Source organism: Mesoplodon densirostris, chromosome 8 (genome assembly GCF_025265405.1).
Source record: "Mesoplodon densirostris isolate mMesDen1 chromosome 8, mMesDen1 primary haplotype, whole genome shotgun sequence".
NCBI lineage: Eukaryota > Metazoa > Chordata > Mammalia > Artiodactyla > Ziphiidae > Mesoplodon > Mesoplodon densirostris.
The window spans coordinates 36142647-36164231 of NC_082668.1; the positions used below are offsets into that span (position 1 = coordinate 36142647).

General features: G+C 35.1%; 1 protein-coding gene across 1 annotated transcript in view; it reads right to left on the reverse strand.

Moving 5' to 3' along the window:
- Positions 1-1313: 1313 nt before the first annotated feature.
- Positions 1314-21585, reverse strand: part of SGO2 (shugoshin 2) — a 30395-nt gene continuing 10123 nt past the window's right edge. The window contains exons 6-9 of the mRNA XM_060106687.1: positions 14802-15010; positions 9884-13075; positions 8276-8426; positions 1314-3089 (exon numbers count right to left, since the gene is read on the reverse strand). Of these exons, the coding sequence (XP_059962670.1) occupies positions 3074-3089; positions 8276-8426; positions 9884-13075; positions 14802-15010 (3568 nt within the window). The 3' untranslated portion in view covers positions 1314-3073. The remainder of the gene's footprint in view (positions 3090-8275; positions 8427-9883; positions 13076-14801; positions 15011-21585) is intronic.

The window sequence follows — 21585 nt, forward strand, 5'->3', positions numbered from 1 at the left end:
GAAACTTAAGAGGAGACCTCTGAGGGGAGGGCACTGCTCAGCTGCTGTTAATACCTCAGGAGGTAGGAAAAGGGCTTCCGGGGGTCAGTGGGCACTCAGATTTCAAATGATGGCGTGTGGCAAGGAGGGTGCTGCTCTCTCAGGAGCCTGGAGGCGGCTCCCTGACGAGCTAGGCCTGAGGCCCGGGAGGGGGTACAGCTCAAGCAGTGTGGGCTCTAGGAGTGCTAAACCAGCTGGTGACTGGGACCACGTGTCACCCCACTCCCAGCCCCCGCCCCCCGCGTGAAGCGCCAATGCTGAGGTGATGCTGAGGGGAAGAGCAGGCCAGCAGGAAGGAGCAAGTCCCTCTTCCCTCTTTCTGACTTTCCATCTCCTTCTATCGCCCCCTATTGACAGAAGCTTAAAAGTCAGCCAGCAAAGAAGAAACGTGATTTGCAGAGTTCTGGCATCACACAGCAAAGTATAGAGAGATGGGCTTAGAGTTGAGACAAGAGCTGGCACACATTCAAAAGTGGGGTTTATTCCACGAGAGCAAGAATTTGTTTCAGGATCAACAAATTAATGAATATAGTTCACTATGTGAATATATCAAAGGAGGATAATCATGTATCTTTTTGTGCTGGTTCATATTAAGCTATTGTGTTTTGACTTCAAATCCACACTTCTCTACTCCACTGTAAGGCTAAGCCTTGGCAAATCACATTTCTCCTTTGCCAGGTTCCCTTCCAGTCTCTGGCGATAGGTGATGGAGGGGAACTGGAAGGATGGAGGAGAGAGACATTTGCTGTTCCTGTTTGCTTCCTGTTCCTGTCAGCGTCACCACAGAGTGGTTCACGCGGCGGGAACAACTGACTTCAGCAGCCACAGCTGGCTCCAATTCGCAGCTTCTCCACATTATCGGACCAGTCTTGTGTGGCCCTTCAGGGAAACAGCACCAACCAGTTGCACACCCTCCCCCTAGAGTCCTCTAAGCCTTTAAAGTCTTCCTCTAAGCCTTTAAGTTTCAATACTTCCATCCTTTTCTCTGTGTTCCCTCAGCCCCAGAGATGGTGGGTGCTTCCCATAGTTACTTCCTCTATGATACTCCCCTAGTCCCTTTTGCCCTTTCAGTTCTTGTTCAATTCTCTAGAATATGGTTAACAATTTATATCTGTGGTTTTTATCTCTTGGCTGGACCCTAACTAATAGTCTCCATCAGCACCAAAAGTCACTTGACAAAATTCAACATTCATTCATAATTTTTTTAAAAAGCACTCAATAAAATAATAATCAATAGATAATAGTTTAATGTGATTATAAACATACATAACCAGCTCAAACCACAGCATCTTACTTAATGGGATAAAACCAGAGGCATTCCCATGAAAATCAGGAACAAGACAAGGATACCCACTATTGTCACTGCTATTTAACATTAAACATAAGGTAGCAGCCATGCAATTAGACAAGAGAAAGCAACAAGAGGCATTAAGAATTGGGGAGAAAAAGGGAGTAAAGATAGCTTGGTTTTCAGGAGATAGATCTAGAAAATACTGCAAACAAAAACAGAGTTTATTTCCCATTTATATTACCAGGAAAAAAGAAAGAATGCCTAGGCATCAAGAAATGTGGAAAACCTCCATGAGGGAAACTTTGAAACTCCCACAAAGTCTCTATAATTTAAAGAGGATGGTAGTGGGGCATCAAAAGAAACACAGACAAGTAAAGGGAACAGAAAATTGAGAAATAAATTTAAGTGTACATGGAAATACAACATTGAAAAATGTGGCACTGCAAATCAGTAGTGGAAAACACGGACTTTTTAATTAATGGGGAATAATTTGGAAAAAGGTCAAAATTGCATTCGTATCTCACACCATGAAACAAAATCCACGTGAATCAGAAATTTAAATGTAAAGACAAAATGAAACCATGGGTAGATGTCTTTACAATATGGGAATAGGAAATTTGTTTCTTGCTGTGACCAAATTCCGCCAACAATAAAAGAAAAGGTTTATAAGTGTGATACATACAATGAAAAATAATTTGCATGGGAACAGAAAAAAAGAAAAGACAAACCTCATGGAAAGGAGAAAAAAATAGAACTAAACAATAGGAAACATAATACCAGAGAATGACTCTAGGAGGTCCGAAGCCTTAAAGTAATAGGAGTACAGGAAAGGAACAGACTGTCAGGATGCCAAGCTCTTAACCACTGTGTAAACTGTTCCTTTAATAAAGCCTCTAGCCTCCATTCAGCCAACACTGTTGATAATGAGTAAGTTCTGTGGGACTCTGTAGTCCTACAGCAGTTTCTCAAAGCTTGGTCCTAGGACAATCTGCCCCAGAATTATCTGCGGTGTTTGTTAAAAATGCAGATTTCTGGGCCCACCCTTTTCGTTGTCGGATATTGTCTCAAGAAAACTTTTCCATATAGGCAGAATAGAATTTGACTAGTCATCTGAATACAGTGAGCTATGTTCATTAATCTCAGATAGGAATAGGATTTACTACTTAAAGTTATAAAAACCAAATTCAAAAGAGCCTGAGAGGTTAACCCCTCAGACAAGTCATCAGATTACACATAATGGAAGTAATACAGAAGCTGCAATTGAAGAAGTAATTTTGAAAGTTGAAGAAACGAAGGGTGAAAGACAACTGGCCAGGGCAGAAGGTGACTTTTAAAATCTTACAGGTGTTCACATTTACTGAATGGTTTTAAAAACAAAACAAAACAAGATAGCTTGGTGTACAACAAGGTAACCAATGCAAAAGTATTTATAATACATTTTATTTGGTTAAAAGGCTAATAGCTATTGTGTAGTTAAAGGTTGGTTGAAAGGAGCTTAAATGAGCAGGAAGATGTTATAGGATGACCAAAATAATTTTAAAAGGTCAGTATTACAAAATAGCTATTTTATGCATATTATCTATACATAAGAATAAACACTCCATGAAAAGGCAGAAAATGAAAAAGAAAAAAAAAAAACCCAAAACTTTTTGTCATATGTTTCATCTTCTTGATCTTAGTTATACCCTTGTTTTGACTTCTTATGGTTTGAGAATTCAGAAAAACCAGAATTTATAAATTCACTCATCTTCTCATCTTCCTGCAAAGTAGAAAAAAAAGGAAGATTAACAATAATAACAACCTAAAGCTAATGCTTTTGCTGCAAAGTATGGAGAGGAAAATTGCTGCATCATACCAGTAGAAAGCAGTTTCCTCAAACCACAAAGCTTTGTCATATATTTAAAATACTCTATGATAGTGGGAATTATAAATAAGGTTTAAGAGAAATTAATCAACATAGATTTTACACATTTCATGATTTACTATATATTTCCTTTTTATTACGAACTTTAGCATACATATAAGAATATATAAAAATGTACAATTTAAAAACTCAAATAAATGCTGATACACCTACACCCAGGTTAAGAAATAAACTCTAACCACACCTCACAAGCCTCCAGTGTGCTCCTTTTTGCAAGACGAGATCACAGTTCTCTCATCTCCCAAGAAGTAACCACCAGTTTGAATTTAGTTCATCAATCCCTTGTTGAATAGTAGCAGAAACAGTGGGCATTCTTGCCTTGTTCCTAATTTAAGTGGAAGTACCTCCATTGTCTCCTCATTAAACAAGATACTGCCTTTAGGATTAAGGTATGTATATACAATTTATCATTATAAGGAAGTATCCCTCAATGTCTATCGAGTGTTTTAATCATGAGTGACTTGAATTTCGTCAAAGGCTTTTATCAGCATCTATGAAAAAATCATATGCTTTAGTTTCTTAGGTTTATTAATATGGTATATGAGGATAGGTTTTCTAATACTGAACCAACCTTGCATTCCTGGAATAACCTTACTCGGTCATGGTATATGTTTTTCATAGCATGGTGTGGATATGCTTTTGTAATTGTACCATGAACACTTGAGAGGAATATGTATTCTCTCTTATCAGAGTGTGGAGTTTGATATGTATACATAAGATTTACCCTATTCATTATGTTGTTTAGACCTTCCATCCCCTTACTTATTTTTTGCCCACTTTATTTGTTTTATACTGAGTATATTAAAATCTATTAGTGTGTTCCTATCTGTCTCCATGTATCTCCTGTAGTTTTTGCTTCATAAAAGTAGTTGTTCTGCTATTTGGTACATAAATATCATAACTATTACATACTCTTTGTGGATTAGGGCTTTTACTATTTAAAATGTCCCCTTTTGTTATGTTCAGTACTTTGGGACTTAAGAGATAAAGACTTTAAAAAATATATTTGTATTACCTTCCTGGTAACTCCTGCTGCTCCTACTCTCAGCGCCTATGATGACCACTCCATAATATACTGTAAGCAGTTTCCATCAGTATTTATTCTCAGTGGGGGTCTATCAAAAGCTGTGATATACCTGCTGCATGCCATTCCCAATCCAAAAGGAAAAAAACAGCAGCTGGATTGTTATTACTCTTAGTATTTATACTAATGTACATTGTGATATTTGGTTTTAAAAAATTTGCCAACTAAACTGATTACCAGGTAATCTGCATGCCCAGAAGATCTAAACTAAAATAGAATACTATTTCATTACAGCATTTTGCTATATTTAGTTTAGAATAGGTAGCTCTTTTAAAAGAATTAATTAAATTAAGTGTTATTCAGCAGTAAAAAGGAATGAGAAAAGTCTCTACAGATTGATATGGAGTGATTTCCAGAACATACTGTTAAATGATAAGAAGCAAAGCCCAAAAAAGTAGTTAAGTATGCTACCTTTATGTAAGAAAAAGGGTGATATACATATATCTGCTTATTTGTGCAAAAGAAACACAGGGACAATAAACCAGAAACTAAAGGAACTGATTATCCACAGGAGGTGGTGAAAATAGGATAGAAAGGAGGAGTAATGGGAATGGGGTAGCAGGAATGAATATAGTTGACACTTCTCGGCATATGCCACTTTGTATAGCTCTGACTTGTACAACCCAAGAAATGACTCACATACTCCAAAAGTAAACAACTAAACCTACCAAGATGTGGGAGAAGAAAATGGAATACAAACAATAACAAATGAATAACATAATTATGTTGAAGGTGGGTGGTAAGAAAAGAACTAACCTAAGACAAAAAGAACTGTACCTAAATGTTATGATCTAGTTAGTATGTTTCTCATAGGGATATGGGTCAGCAATTCTGAAACTACTTTATGTGTATGCTAGAACTGAACAAATAAATAAATAAATAAATATATCATAGATAATGAGAGCCAGGCTACTTACCAATAGCGAAAGAAATTACAAATAAGCAAAGCTAAAATGAACCCTGTGATGTTGAACAGGAATCAAAGGTATCAGTCTGAACTCAAGGTTTTCACTATACACACAGATAGATAAATATAAAAGTATGCATATTCATGGATTAGTATAATACATACATTTCCTAGCTCTGTCTGCTGATGGGGCCTAATATCAATTGCCCCTGTGGTAGACAGACTCTGTGGAGGACCCCGCCACGATCCCTGCCTACTGGTGTTCATGCCCTTGTATTATACCCTTTCCTTGAGTATGGACAGGAGCTCTGAGTTGGATCTGACCAAGAGAAATGGCAACAGTGATGGGGTGTCTCCCTTTTGAGTAAATGTTCCATTATATAGCACTCCATCTTGCCATAGGATTTGCTCTAGAGACTCTCTCTGGTTTTGAAGTAAGTGGCCATGTTGGGAGGCCCATGGGGCAAGGAGCTAATGGTGGCCTCTAGGAGCTGAGGATAGCCTCCAGCCAACAGCAAAAAAGCTGGGGCCCTCTGTCCTGTAACCACAAGGAAATGAATTCTGCCAACAATCTGTGTGACCTTGGAGGCGGATTTTCCCCCAGGAGAGCCTCCGGACGAGAATCAGCCTGGATGACACTGTGATTGCAGGTTTGTGAGACACTAAGCAGAGCACCCAACTTAGCTAAGTGCAGATTCCTGGTCCACAGAAACCAAAAGAAAATAAATGTGTGTTGTTTTAAGCCACCAGGTTTATGATAATATTGTTATGCAACAACAGATAATACAACACAACATAAGCAGTGAGAATACCTAGTGCCCAGATCTTGTATTGTACCAATGCTAGTTTTCTAGCTTTGATAATTGTACTATAGGTATGTAAGATGTTAGAATTGGGAAAAGCTGGGTAAGGAACATATGAGAAACCTCTTACTATTTTTACAACTTTTTGGTAAGTATAAAATTAGTTCAAAATAAAAAGTTTAACTTACAACTCAATAGGAAAAAGATAACCCAACTGAAAAAAGGGCAAAGGATCTGAACAGACATTTCTCCAAAGAAGATATAAAAATGGCCAATAAGCACATGAAAAGATGCTCAATCATGAGTCATTAGGGAACTGAAAATCAAAACCATAATAAGATACCACTTCACACTCACTAGTATGGTTTGAATCATCAAAAAGTCAAATAATAACAAGTGTGCTGGTGAGGATATAGAGAAATCAGAACCCAACAGAGCCCCACTGTTGGTGGGACTATAAGATGGTACGGCAGCTTTGAAAAACTGTCTAGCAGTTCCTCAAACGATTAAACATAGCTAACATATGACTCAGCAGTTCCACAACTAGGCAAATACCCAAGAGAAATGAAAACATATGTACACAAAAAAACTCACAAATGTTTATAGGAGCATTATTTCTAATAGCCAAAAGGTGGAAACAACTAAATGATCATCAAAAGACAAATGGATAAATAAAATGTGGTGTATATATACAATAGAATATTTTATTTAGTCATAAAAAGGAATGAAATACTACTCATACATGTTACAACAGGGATGAACCTTGAAAACATTATGCTAAGGAAAGAAGCCAGTCACAAAGATCACATATTATATGATTTCATTCATATGAAATGTCTGAAGAGGATGTCTATAGAGACAGAAAGTAGGTGATTGGTTGCTTGTCTAGGGCTGGGGGATACAGCAATGACAGCTAAAGGGCATGGGGTTTCTTTTTGAAATGAAGAAACGTTCTTAAATTGACTGTGGTGATGGTGTGCGTATCTGTGACTCTACTAAAACCCACTGAATTGTACAATTTAAATGGGTGAAACATAAGATATGTGAACTATAGCTCAATAAAGCTGTTTTTTAAAAAAGCCCTTGGTTAACTGGCTTCTCTTGCACCCTCTCTTGCATTGCTGCCACCTGCTGGTTATTGTTTTAAAATACCTGTCAAAAAAGATCAATGTCTTTAATTTTATAAAAGCAAACACTGAAACAAATGCAAAGAGAAAATTTGAGGATACTTCTCTCTATCCTTTTGGAAATACCATCCCAAATATGATCAGGTTCTCTGAAATAGTAACTTCATTTATCCTTGGAAAAATAAGATTCTGAATAAAACATATGTAAAAGGCATTTGGACATTTTTTGAGATAATCAAGGAAATGTGAATTGGGATTTGCTATTAGATGATAGTAAGGAATTATTGATAATTTTGTTAGTTGTGATCACTGTTGTCCAATTTTGTTAAGTTTTTATATTCTAGAGATATATACAGAAGTGTTTTAGGAATTAAATGACTCAATATTAGGGATTTGCTTTAAAGATACAACAACAAAAAACGGAGAGCGGAAGTAAATATGGCAAAATATTGATAACTCTCAAAGCTGAGGGATGATGGGCTTCCCTGGTGGCGCAGTGGTTGAGAGTCCGCCTGCCGATGCAGGGGACACAGGTTCGTGCCCCGGTCTGGGAAGATCCCACATGCCGCGGAGCGGCTGGGCCCGTGAGCCATGGCCATTGAGCCTGCGCGTCCGGAGCCTGTGCTCCGCAATGGGAGAGGCCACAACAGTGAGAGGCCCATGTAACGCAAAAAAAAAAAAAAAAAAAAAAAAAGCTGAGGGATGGATAAATGGTGGGGGGAGTACTATTCCCTCTTTTGGGGTATATGTTTGAGGTTTAAAAAAAAAAAAGAAAAAGGACTATTATTCTTTGAGACCAAAGGACATATAAACACGCTGAATTCTCCTAAGGACAAGGTAGAAAATCAATAAATGGGGGTAACAAATAATGAGGTTTACAAATATAGGCAACAAAAAAATTTTTTTAAGCCTGTTCAAAGAATAAAAGAAGACGTTTCTTCAAACCTTACCCAGGTCATACTGTGGTTGTTACATGTCAACAATACATGCTTCACTGATACTCAGAAGTGTTCAAATACTAATTCAGGCAGGAATCTTTTTGAAAGCATGTATTTTACAGTACCGCACTGAAATCGCTTTTATGTCATTGAGATACTCACCCTTTGAGACTTGGCTCTTTTAAAGAGAGAGGAGTACATCTTCTTCTTCGGCTTGACAGCTCTGAAGATAGATCTTCTAACTTGTTTTCAGATTTAGCAGTGTTATTTGAAACAAAACTGGTATTTGTCAAGTCCTGTAGCATTCTAACACCTGAAAAGAGTATTGTTTTCAAAAATATTTTTAACAGTATATATAGAGATATGGAACTACACATAGGATATTTATTGGTTTGTAAATTATTGGTAGCAAATTTTTAAACTTAATAATCAAGTTATAATGTTAAATTTTACAAAAGTAGCACTGAAATTATCTGTAAATCAGTTTTTTTCTAGCAATAATGAGAGGAAAAGAGACCTACCATTTAAGACAAACTAGCAAGTAGTAGCCTGCAATATTTTTATACTGAAATCACATTTAGGCTGACAGAAATTCTTCATGAATTCAACTCTAGTCACCGAATCATGCAAATTACTGCACATTCATTCAACATTTGTCATCGACTGCTCACGCTATGAAAGGCACCATGAGGAACAGAGATGAAAGACGGCTCACCAGTCTCTAAAATGTCCTGCAACTCTAGACCTTGGCACTTCTTTTGCGTCAGTATTCCTTTTATCTGAAGTCTTATCCATAAAGATCCTAGTGTTCTATATACATACATTGAAATGTTAGGCTCCCAGTAGAAAACTTTAATTGATACGGGAATGTCTAATGTTGCAAAATTGCTAACAACAAAAGAACGTCAATGTTAAGGGGAAAAAGTGAGGTAAGTAATGTTATATATAGTATGATTTCAAGTATATATTTTAAAATGCATAGATTCAAGCCTGCATGCATATGCCAAAATGTTGACTGCAGTTCTTCTGGGTGATTGTTTTTTCTACTATTTTCTGATTCTCTACTTTCAATTTTCTGCAATGAGTATTATTTTAATAACTGGGGAAAATAAGAAATAAACACTAAAGGTAAAAATCCTACCTATGCTTTAGGGCTTAAAATGCTATCTATTTGATGATGCCTCTGCAGATTCCTCTAGCCAAAATTATTCCCCGTCATTACATCCCTTAACATGTGTGGTTTTATTAAAGCATTTGCCATATTTAAACACTGTACCTGTTACTTTTCCATACATGTACTCTGAGGAAAGGGAGTTGGTATTGTTTATTTTTTAATCTTCTAAAATACCTAGAATAAGTGTTGATCATATTAAATATATGCTATTGGAGAGAGTCCCAACCTTAAGAAATTTGCAATTGTCTTTGGTAAAATCAAACCAGGGCAATTCATTATTATATACATTTAAAACACCCAATTTCCTTCAAAAATATGAAAAAGGAAATTATCTGCCTAATGCCATTATCAGACAACTTTGTGCTAAAGGCCAAATACATTTTTTAGTGTATAAATGTCCAAGCCACTCTCATTGTTATCTTCTCAAAGTATTAAACTTTCTTTAAATTCCTCCATATTGCTTCTACAGATCGGGCTACACAACTATACACTGTTTTAAAATTCCATAAAAATCAGTTGTAACAAGAAATGCTTTACTGGTTAAATGAAAAAATATGTAGAATTTTAAAACTTGATCACTTCTGGTATGGACATACCTATTTCTGATCTTTGTGTTCTCTGGTTGACTTTAAATTTCATCTTCTTCATCTTCTCATGCACATCATCACTTATTTGAAAGATGGGTGAGCTCTCCAGAGCAAAATTTTCTTTCAGATTTTTACTAGAAGAAATACTCATAGGTTTTGAACCCTCAGGAATACTGTTAAAGGAAGAATCTTGTCTGTTAGGTGAATTCATCTGAGATAAAGATTTCAACATTTTTGTGTGAAAGTCTGGCTTAATTTTGACAATCTCCTCATTTTCCAAATTTTTTTCCTTAACAGCATATTCAGATTCAACTGATATTCCCTGAACGGTGTCAGATATTATCTCCATTAGTTCATGACTATCTGGAGAAGGATCTACGAAGGTCTTCCTTTTCTTTGATTTGGATGTCATTTTATTTACTTTTTTGACCTGGCACTCTCCTTCCTTTGTCACTTCCATGAAGGGGATATCTCTCTTTTTATTCAGAGTTGTAGTGCTTTGCTTTGGATTCTTATGTAGTTCCATTTGGTTTCCAGGGTCAGAATCTGTCTCATCAGTAGTGTGTTTTAAACCTGCTTCTAAGGAAACAGACGTCTGTGAAGAACCTGTTAAGTGCAAAATAGGTTTGTTGTTACCTTTTGCCAAAATGTTCTTTGCCTTGCCTGATGATTCTTTCCCATGTTTTTTAACTGGTTTGTAAGGATTTGAAATTTGACCACAATTTTCTTTTTCATTATTGTTGATTTCCATACAGTATCCACTAATACCTTGGCCTTCAAGTCTTTGTTGAGATTTATTTATTTTAAAATTAAGATCTTTTGTATAGCTTTCTTGGCCATGCACATCTTTATCGTTATCCTCATATATCTGGTACATTTCAGAAATTATTTCTGTCTTCCGATTTACTTTCTGCCTAAGCTTCTTATTTGTTTTTGATTTATTCTGCTGAGCGGGTTGCTTATCAGTGACATGCTTTTTCAAATCCAACATATTCTGGGTCTTATATAAATTTCCATTATTTTTGCTCGGAAGATAAATTGTTTGACATTCATTTGTGACTTCTAGGTTTTCAGAAATGGTTTCTTTATCCTTTGGGGTTAGGGAAAAGAAGGCGCCTTTTACTGTGTCATGTACACCTTTGTCGTTAAATTCATTTTTTTGGTTCATTTCCAAAATTATTTCTGTCTTCCGACTTACTTTCTGCCTGAGACTCTTATTTATTTTTGATTCATTTTGCTTCCCAGTATCAGTAGCATGCTTTTTCACCCCTAAAAGGTTTTGAGTCTCATAATCACATGGATTCCTATTACCTCTGAGGGAAGGATCAGCTATCTGAAACTCATTTGCATCTTCTAGGTTTTCAGGGATGATTTCTTTATCTTTTTGGGTTAGAGAAAATAAGTTACCTTTTTCTGGGTTATGCATTCCTTTGTCATCATTCTCATATATTTGGTTGATTTCAGAAATGATTTCTGTCTTCCGACATACCTTTTGCCTAAGCTTCTTATCTATTTTTGATTCATTTTGACAAGCAGGTTGTATATCATAAACATGCTTTTTCACCCCCAAAACATTTTGAGTGTCATAATCATATAGGTTTCTACTATCTTTGGAAGCAAGAGCAGGTGTGTGAAACTCACTTGTGCCTTCTAGGTTTTCAGAGATAAGTTCTTTATCCTGGGTTAGAAAGAAAGAGTTACCCTTTTCTGGGCAATACCCACTTTTGTCATTATCTAAAAGATTCACTTTGGAAATTATTTCTGTCTTCCTATTTACTTTCTGCCTGAGATTCTTATTAATTTTTGATTCATTTTGCTGAACAGGGTACACGTCGGTGATCTGCTTTTGCAGACCCAATATATTCTGGGTCTCACAATCACACAGGTTTCCATTATTGCTAGTGGAAAGACCAGATTTTTGAAAGTCATTTGAAACTTCTAGGTTTCCAGAGATGATTTCTTTATCCTCTCGGGTTTGGAAGGAAAAGTTACCTTTTTCTGGGCCTTGCACATCTTTGGCATTATCCCTAAGTATTTGGTTCATTTCAGAAATTATCTCTGTCTTCCGATTTATTTTCTGCCTAAGCTTCTTATTTATTTTTGATTCATTTTGCTGAGTGGGCTGCATATCAGTGACATGCTTTTTCAAATCTAACATATTTTGGGTCTCATAATCACATAACTTTCCATTATCTTTGTTGGAAAGATAAGCTGTTTGAAATTCACTTGTGACTCCTAGGTTTTCAGAGGTGGTTTCTTTAACCTTTTGGTTTGGGAATAAGTTATCTTTTTCTAACGTATGAATCACAAATGTCTGTCTAGAAGTTTTACTTTTCTTATAAGCTAGAGAACTTGGACCCATATCAAATTTACTGTCCTGCTGGAATTTATCTGAACTTTGGGAGAAAGAGTATGTTTCCTCTTGATCATCTGTTACATGAATTTTTTTCCTCTTTTTGTTATACTGTGTACTTTGTCTGTCATCCTGATCAAAGCCATTATGAAGGGTTATTTTCTTCAGCATGTTCAACTGAGTCAGCTGTTCAGTACTGAAAATAAAATTTGGTTCTTCTGAATCCCCTTTGCCACCCAGGACAACAGATCTTCTTTCCGGTCCATTTTTGATCTTTTCCTCAATATTCACATCTGAGCTATTTTTAAATTGTCTCTTTGATCTTTCTCTCTTTTTTTCAGAGCTTGGATCTTTCACTTTTCTGAAAGTTTTCATTCCACAATCATTTGGGTTTTTATTATCTCTTTTATTTTTAGTGCCTGTTGAAACTGTAACAATTTTGCTTACTTCACTAGCAGTTAAATCCATGTCATCATCATACACAGTTTTTTGCAACTGAAAGTCATCAGTACCCTGAACTGGATTCATGCCCTCTGCAATAGGTTCACTTGCAGACTCAGATGAGGCAGGAAGGCACATTATGTTTCTTTGCATTTTAATATTTGCTTCGTTAGTACAATCTTTTATTTCATTATTCCAATTTAATATTGGACTTGAAATCTGTTGTTGATCCAAATCTGTTACACAGGGAGTGTCTGCTGGATTATTTGATTCCCAAGATGATACACGTTTTTTCCTTTTAGTCACATTACTCGGAGATGACTTTTCTCTGTGGCTCATCGACTGGGCATTTTTCATCTCACTCATTAGAGAACTCCTGGAACTTTGGTCTGAGTGGGAATGGCTTTCTATAAAATAAAGGGAAACAAAATTCAGAAATAAGTAGTAACAAGGAATTTATTATTTTAAACGAATGAGATTAGGAATCAAACTGTTTCAGAGAAAGGATTTCTGACAATGTGTTCTCTTCAGACACTAATATTATGAAGAATCTATGTTGATAAAAAATAAAGTAGGGGACTTCCCTGGTGGTCCAGTGGTTAAGAATCTACCTTCAATGCAGGGGATGAGAGTTCAATCCCTGGTCAGAGAACTAAGATCCCACATGCTGTGGAGCAACTAACCCCGCGTGCTGCAACTACTGAGCAAGTGGGCCACAACTAGAGAGCCCACGTGCTGCAACTACAGAGCCCACACACTCTGGAGCCCACACGCCACAACTACACAGCCCACTCGCTCTGGAGCCTGTGTGCCACAACTAGAGAGAAGCCCGCGTGCCACAGCAGAGGATCCCACATGTCGCAATGAAGATCCTGCGTGCCACAACTAAGGCCCAACACAGCCAAAAATAATAAATAAATAAATATTTAACAAATAAATAAAGCAGAACTGAATGGAGTAGTCATAAGTCACATTTTACATTTCTATCTACAGAAGATATATACTGGGAATTCACTCTGCCTTGGCCTCAGCAGTAGAGTGGAGAATAGCCAACAATAGAGCCATTAACATTAACATATGTTTCTAAGTGAGAGGAGTCTGGGAAATGAACCCAAGTAACAGTGATAACTCTAATAAGGATTACTATCAAAATGTTATTAGCAGGTAGCTAAAGTTTATAAAAATTATATACACACAGTCATATACCTTTTAGAAAGGAAAAATAATTCAAACTCCAAATTCAATATAGTTATGGTTCCATATCCCAATCTGAAATTCTATGTCAAATATATAAACCAGACTACACCACAGGATTATTATTTTAAAATACCATATAATTAAAATGTAAGTATCATCATTTTTTCTTGCTCAACCATCACCTAGGCTCAAGTTCTTGCTTTATCACCAATTGGTTATGATCTTGAAAAAGTCATTACACGTATCTAGAACCTCTATTTTTATATCTATGAAAAAGAGAAGATATAACTAAATAATATATCATGTCTTTCAATTCATAAGCTAAGACACCAAGAAAAGCTCTTTAGGCCAGCTCACTTCTAAATACTGTTTCCAGAGTAGTAGTATTAGGCCACTGTAGACCTGACATTTGTTGGCATATTTACTTTTTTCTGGCTGCATTGGGTCTTCGTTGCTGCGCGTGGGCTTTCTCTAGTTGCGGCGAGTGGGGGCTACTCTTCATTGCGGTGCATGGGTTTCTCACTGCAGTGGCTTCTCTTGTTATGGAGCACAGGCTCTAGGCACACAGGCTTCAGTAGCTGTGGCACATGGGCTCAGTAGTTGTGGCTCACGGGCTCTAGAGCGCAGGCTCAGTAGTTGTGGCACATGGGCTTAGTTGCTCCATGGCATGTGGGATCTTCCTGGACCAGGGGTTGAACCCATGTCCCCTGCATTGACAGGCAGATTCTTAACCACTGTACCACCAGGGAAGTCCTGGCATATATACTTTTAAACTAATTTTTTCACCAGAAATTTTAAATAGTAGAAGTTAGGAAATCTGTAACATAAGAAGTCTAACTTATTAACTGTTTATACATGATGGCTCCCAAGAAGAAAATCCAATGAATGTTAACTATTTAATACTGACACTCAAAATGAATTAAAAAAAAATCTCACCTTTGGGAAGTGTATCAACAATAGAAGAAATGTGTTTTGAATCATTTACACCACAAACATTCGTATCATTTTCTTTAAGAAATAACAATTCCAAGTTATGCTGAGTTGATACCAAAGAGGGGCTATCAGGTGATGTCTTTGACATGATATCGTCACACTGCATTTTCTCTTTATCTTCATCATCATCATCATTTGAAGTTAATGGTACCCTAAGAGCAAGTAAGAATGAATGAGGAATTTTGTATTTTACAAAAATTATTTAGAAAATTACATGGATAGTTCTTTCTATATTCCATTTATTTAAGATCCAACCACAAACCCACCCTGATACCATTTTGTGTTCAGTGAAGGCAATTATACCATTTTGTGTTCAATGAAGGTAGGAAATGGTAGTTTCTAATAGTACAGAGGAGTAAAACAGGAATGCTTCTTATCCCCTTAACTGCAGTGACTCCAAAAGGAGATAAATGATATAATCACTGGTTGAGCTATTAGGACAATAATATTAATGAAATGAATAAAGTTCAAACATACTTATAAATATTCATGTATAATATTTATAATTTTCCTGTAATTAATTCTATGGAAAAGCCAAAACTCTTCCTCTGGTTTCAAACAAGTACAACTTGTATGTAAAGTTTTGTGTGTAATAAAGTCTGCTATGTTTCCAAAAGGTATCCATGTAAACTAAAGCCATATTCCTAGAGTAGTTAAATCTATGGGGGGAAAAAGAAATCTATGGAAATAGACAAAATGACCTTTTTGAATTCAAAGAAGAAAGAGTAATATGCTCCAATGATAAGGATTTTGCTTTGTATGCCACACAAATCATAGATATTTCAAAATTTTTGATAATGATAAAAATAAATACTAGAAAATATTTGTTAAAAATTTTAAGGCACCTATTAGTAGAATAGCCATTGGGAGGAAATGTCTATACCACTTGAAGAAACAGGTTAGCAAAAATTGTTTATTTTACGAGGAGAGGTTCTGCTTCAGGTAATGGCCAAATAGGTACTATTGAATCAACCTTATCAAACATAATGAATGTAAATTCTGGACAAAATATAAAAAAAACAACTACCCGAAGTCACTGGAGAGTGAATAAAAAGCAACTAGATACAGAAGAGGGGTTGGCACTTAGAAAAAGGGTGAGCTTCTCACTGTTTACAAACCTCAGTCAGTGCCACATTTTCTAGAAGTTAGAAATCCAGTCTTATTATTATTAGTTCAAGGTCAGAATTCAGGGCAACTACAACTGCTGTAAAGTGTGTGTGATGGGAGAAATAACACGGAAAGTAGACAGGGAAGCCCCAAATTTTGTGCATAAACTCTCTCCAAATCTCTAGCTCATTCCTGAATCACATATATGAGAAAGATTCTAAGCGGCCCAGCTAAGGATTATAGAACTGAACTGAGATTTCATATGTTGTTCATCACAGGGAAGTAATAACAAGACTGAGTTTAGATAAGGTAACTATCTACCTAAAATAAAACATCAAACTTGTTGGAGGAATATACCTGAATCCAGATTTTCTACAACACAGGAGTCACAATGTTGGGGGTACAATCCAATATTATTCAATATATGAAGCAACAGAAAAACATGATTCAAACTCAAGAGAAAAAGATAATCAACAGAGAATGATCCAAATAAATAAATGGCCAATAAGCACATGAAAACATGCTCGGTATCATTAGTCACCCAAAAAATCCAAATCAAAACCACAGTGAGATACCACTTCATATCCACCAGGATGGCTATAATCAAAAGGATAGGTAATAACAAGTGTTAGTGAGTATATGGAGAAACTGGAACCCAAATACTTTGCTGGTGGGAATGTAACACAGTACAGCACCTTTGGAAAACAGTTTGCCAATTCTTCCAAAAGTTAAACATAGAGTTATATGATCCAGCAATTCCACTGGTAAGGGTACACCCAAGAAAGTGAAAAATATGTCCACTCAACAACTTTTATATGGATATTCATAGTACCATTACTCATTTACAGCCTAAAAGTGGAAAGAGCACAAATGCTCATTAACAGATAAATGGATAAACAAAACGTAGTTTATCCGTACCATAGAATATTAACCAGTCATTCAAAGGAATGAAATACTAATACGTGCTATAATATGGATGAAACTTGAAAATGTTATGCCAAGTGAAAGAAGCCAGACACAAAAGGCAACATATTGTGTGATTCCATTCATATGAAATGTCCAAAATAGGCAATCCATAAAGACAGAAAGTGATTAGTGGTTGCTGGGGGCTGGGGAAGAAGAGATGAGAAATGACCACTAATGGATATAGGTTTTCTTTTTGGAGTGATGAAAATATTCTGGAATTGGAGAGTGGTGAATGTTGCACAACTTTGTGAATATATTAAAAACCACTGCATTGTATACTTTAAAAAATAAACTTCATATTATGAGAAATTTTATGTTATGTGAACTATATCTCAATTTTTTAAAAATAAGTAGAAAAAAGGAAATAATAAGGTGCAGACACCAAAGAAATATGAAACCAAAAAAAAATTGAGGAAAAAAAATCAAAGAAACCAAAAGCTGAGTTTTTTTAAGAGATCCGTAAAATTGACAATACTCTAACTAGTTTGATCAAACTTTACTGTCTAGATGAAATGGATAATTTTCTAAAAAGACAAATATTTTCTAAGTTGACCTGAAAAGAACAGAAAATCTGAAAAGCCCTCCATATCTATCTAAGAAATGAAATTAATAATTAAAAACTCCAGACCCACTTCTCTTATGAATTCCCTCAAATACTTAAGGAAGAAATACCAATTGTACAATTTTTTTCAGAAAATAGAGGAAGAGGGAACGCTTCTTATCTCATTTTACAAAGCCAGCATAACCATTATCAAAACCTATCAAATATATAATAAGAAAATTATAGACCAATATTCCTTATGAAAATAAGTACAAAATTCTTTAAGTAAATATTAGCAAATCAAATCCATCAACACACAGAAAGAATAATACACCATTATTATACACCATGACCAAGTGGAATTTATTCTAGGAATGTAAAGTTGGTTTAACATTAAAAAAATCAAAGTCACATTAATAGAACAAAGGAGAAAAGTTATGATTCTCTCCACAGATACAGAAAAAACAAATTTGACAAAATTCAATACAAATTCATTATTAAAACTCTCAGCAAACCAGAATAAAAAGGAACTTCCTCAACTTGCAGAAATGGTGCCAACTTTTCAACAGTAAAGACAGAAGACAATGAAATGATACCTTTAAATTGCTAAAATTTAATAACCTAAAGTTTTATAATTGCAAACATAATCTTTAAAAATGAAGGTGATATAAATATGTTTCCAGAAAAATAAAAGCTGAGTGGATGCATTGCTAGTACCTGCACTAAATAATAAAGGATTTCTTCAGGTGGAAGGAAAATTATCTCAGAAGGAAATAAAATGCAAGCAGCTTATTTGTGAATTTTACCTCAATAAAGCTGGAAAAACAAAAAATAAAATACAATTAAAAAGGAGCATACAATTAAAAAATGCAGGAAGCAATATGAAGAAATTGGAAATGAATATTGACTACACAAAACAGTGAAAGTAGTTAATTTGTGGGATTAAAATATATGCAAAATGAAAATACATAATAATGACATAAAGGCAGGACACAGGAATGTCGAGTTGAAGTGTTCGAAGGTGATAGCATTACTGAGGAATGTTAATATAATAATCAGTATTAGAGTATAATAAATGAAGGATGAGTGTTACTATCATTAGGGTCATCATAAAGGAAGAGAAGTTAATAGACAAGGAAAATTATGAAAAATATTTTATTTCAAATGAAATAAAGAAGAGAAAAAAGGAACATAAAACAGGTGGTTCAAATAGAAAATAACTAGATGGCAGATATAAATCCAACTCTCTAAGGAATTATATTAAATGTAAACATAACAGCTATTCTAATTAAAAGAGATGATATTACATTAAAGTCATTTTTTTAAAAAGGTAAACCTACATGCATTTTAAATATAACAGAGAGTTTGAAAGTATAGAAAAGGACATACCATGGCAATGTTATATCAGACAAGTAGACTTTAAAGCAGTATCATTTCCAGAAATATTTCATATTGATAAAACAATTTATCAGGAAAACAAATCAATCCTAAATTTATATGCATCTAGTAACAACTTTAAAATATATAAAGCAGAAAACTGACAGAACTAAAAGGAGAAATAGATAAATCCATAATCACAGTGGTAGACTTTAATGCACTTCTCTCAACAGCTGATAAACAGACAAGAGAAGCAGGAAGGATATGGAAAGTCTGAACAATATAATCAACAAACCTGACATAATTGACGTATAAAAAATACTGCATCCAACAGCCACAAAATACACATTCTTTCCATGTGTACCAAAAATATTTACCAAATTAGACCAAGCTGTGTTCTAATGCAAGTCTCAATAAATTTAAAATGACTAAAATCACTTGAACTACATTCTGTAATCACAAAGGAATTAAATTAGAAACCAAGAAAAAGTAATTAGAAGAAAACACCCAGCTGCTTGGAGATTAAATAATCTTGTAAATGATCCATGAGTCAAACAATGTGTCTGAACCAAAGGTAATAAATACTTTGAAATAAATGATAATAAGGATACAGCTTATCAAAAAATGTGGGATGCAGCTAAAGGAGAAAAATAGCATTAAACGTAGGCAGCTATGCCCCAACAACTTCATATTTTTTTTTTTTTTTTTTTTTTTTGCTGTACGCGGGCCTCTCACTGCTGTGGCCTCTCCCGTTGCGGAGCACAGGCTCCGGACACACAGGCCCCGCGGCCATGGCTCGCGGGCCCAGCCGCTCCGCGGCATGTGGGATCCTCCGGGATCGGGGCACGAACCCGTGTCCCCTGCATCGGCAGGCGGACTCTCAACCACTGCGCCACCAGGGAGGCCCACAACTTCATATTTTTGAAAAGGCTTAAAAACAATAATCTAAACCATTTTAAGAAACAAATAATTACAGTAATAATAAAACTTTTAAATTGAAAAGATAAACACAACACTGTAAATCAACTATACTTCAATAAAATTTAAAAAAGAAAAGAGATAATAAGAAGCAGAATAAATGCAATAGAAAATAAATATACTAAAAGAAGGATCAACATAACCCCAAAGATGATTCATCTTTGCAAAGATGATAACACTGATAAATCTCTAGGGCAAAACTAATCAAGAAAAAAGTGAGAAAAAACAAATAGCCAATATTGAAAGCGAACATCATTCTGTACCCTACAGCAGACATTAAACGTGTAACTAAAGCTATTCTGAATGATTATATGCCAATAATTTGATATTTTAAATGAAATGGACAAATCTTTCTAAAAATTAACAAACCTGACAAAAGAAGAAATAGAAAAGCTGAATATTCTTACATCTATTAAAATGGGATGTTATCAAAAATGTTTCCACAAAAAAACTTCAGGTCCAGATAACTTCTCCCAAATATTTATAGAAAAGAAATTTTTTTTACACAAATACTTCCAGAAAATAGAAAGAGGGGTATTTATCAATTCACTTACTGTGACCAGCATAATATAAATATCAAAACTTGACAAAATATATTATAATAAAGGAAAATTATACATCATCTTCATTATTAAAATATATGCGGGCTTCCCTGGTGGCGCAGTGGTTGAGAGTCCGCCTGCCGATGTAGGGACACGGGTTCATGCCCTGGTCCGGGAAGATCCCACATGCCGCGGAGCGGCTGGGCCCGTGAGCCATAGCCGCTGAGCCTGCGCATCCGGAGCCTGTGCTCCACAACGGGAGAGGCCACAACAGTGAGAGGCCCGCATACCGCAAAAAAAAAAAAAAAAAAAAAAAAAAAAAAAAATATATATATATATATATATATGCAAAAATCCTTTAAAGGATTAGCAAAATAAATTTAGTGATATATATCAAAGGGATATATCATCAGGAGCAATTCATTTCAGGATTGTAAGTGATTTAACATTAAAAATATCAATTATAATTCATTACCTTAGTAGAAAAAATATAAAAAATTCATTACATTAATAGAAAAAACAGAGAAAAATATTATCTTCTCAATAGTGACAGAAAAAGCATTTGATAAAATCCAACAGCCATTGATGAAAAAACTCTCAGCAAACTAGGAGTACAATGGAACTACTTTAATCTGATAAGGAGAATCTATAAAAACCTGAGAGAAAACATATTAAATAATGGGAATACAATAAGAATACCCACTGTTAGTACTTTTATTCATTACTGAACAAGAAATAATCAATCCAACAAAGTAAGAAACAAAAGATAAAAGGCCTATAAACTGGAGAGGCAGGTGAAGGGAAAACTGTTCTTATTTACAAATAATAAAATTCTATCAATAGAAAATTTAAAAAAAACTATGGATAAACTATTAAAATAGCAATGTCAATGTAAACAAGGTTAATATTCAAAAATTAGTTGTATTTCTATATACTATCATCAAAAAGAAAAAAAATTTTGAAAACTATCAAGAATAGCACTAAAAACATCAAATAAGTAGGAATAAATGTAAGATGTGCAATAACTGTATTCTAAAAGCTCTGAAACTACATACATAATATCTAAAAAACAGAGTGATATACCATGGTCATGGATGAAATACTCAATTTTATAAACTGTCAATTTTCCCCAAACTGAACTATATTCTACGTAATCCCAATCAAAATTCCAGGTGTGTGTGTATGTAAATTGACAAGCTGATTCTAAAATTCACAT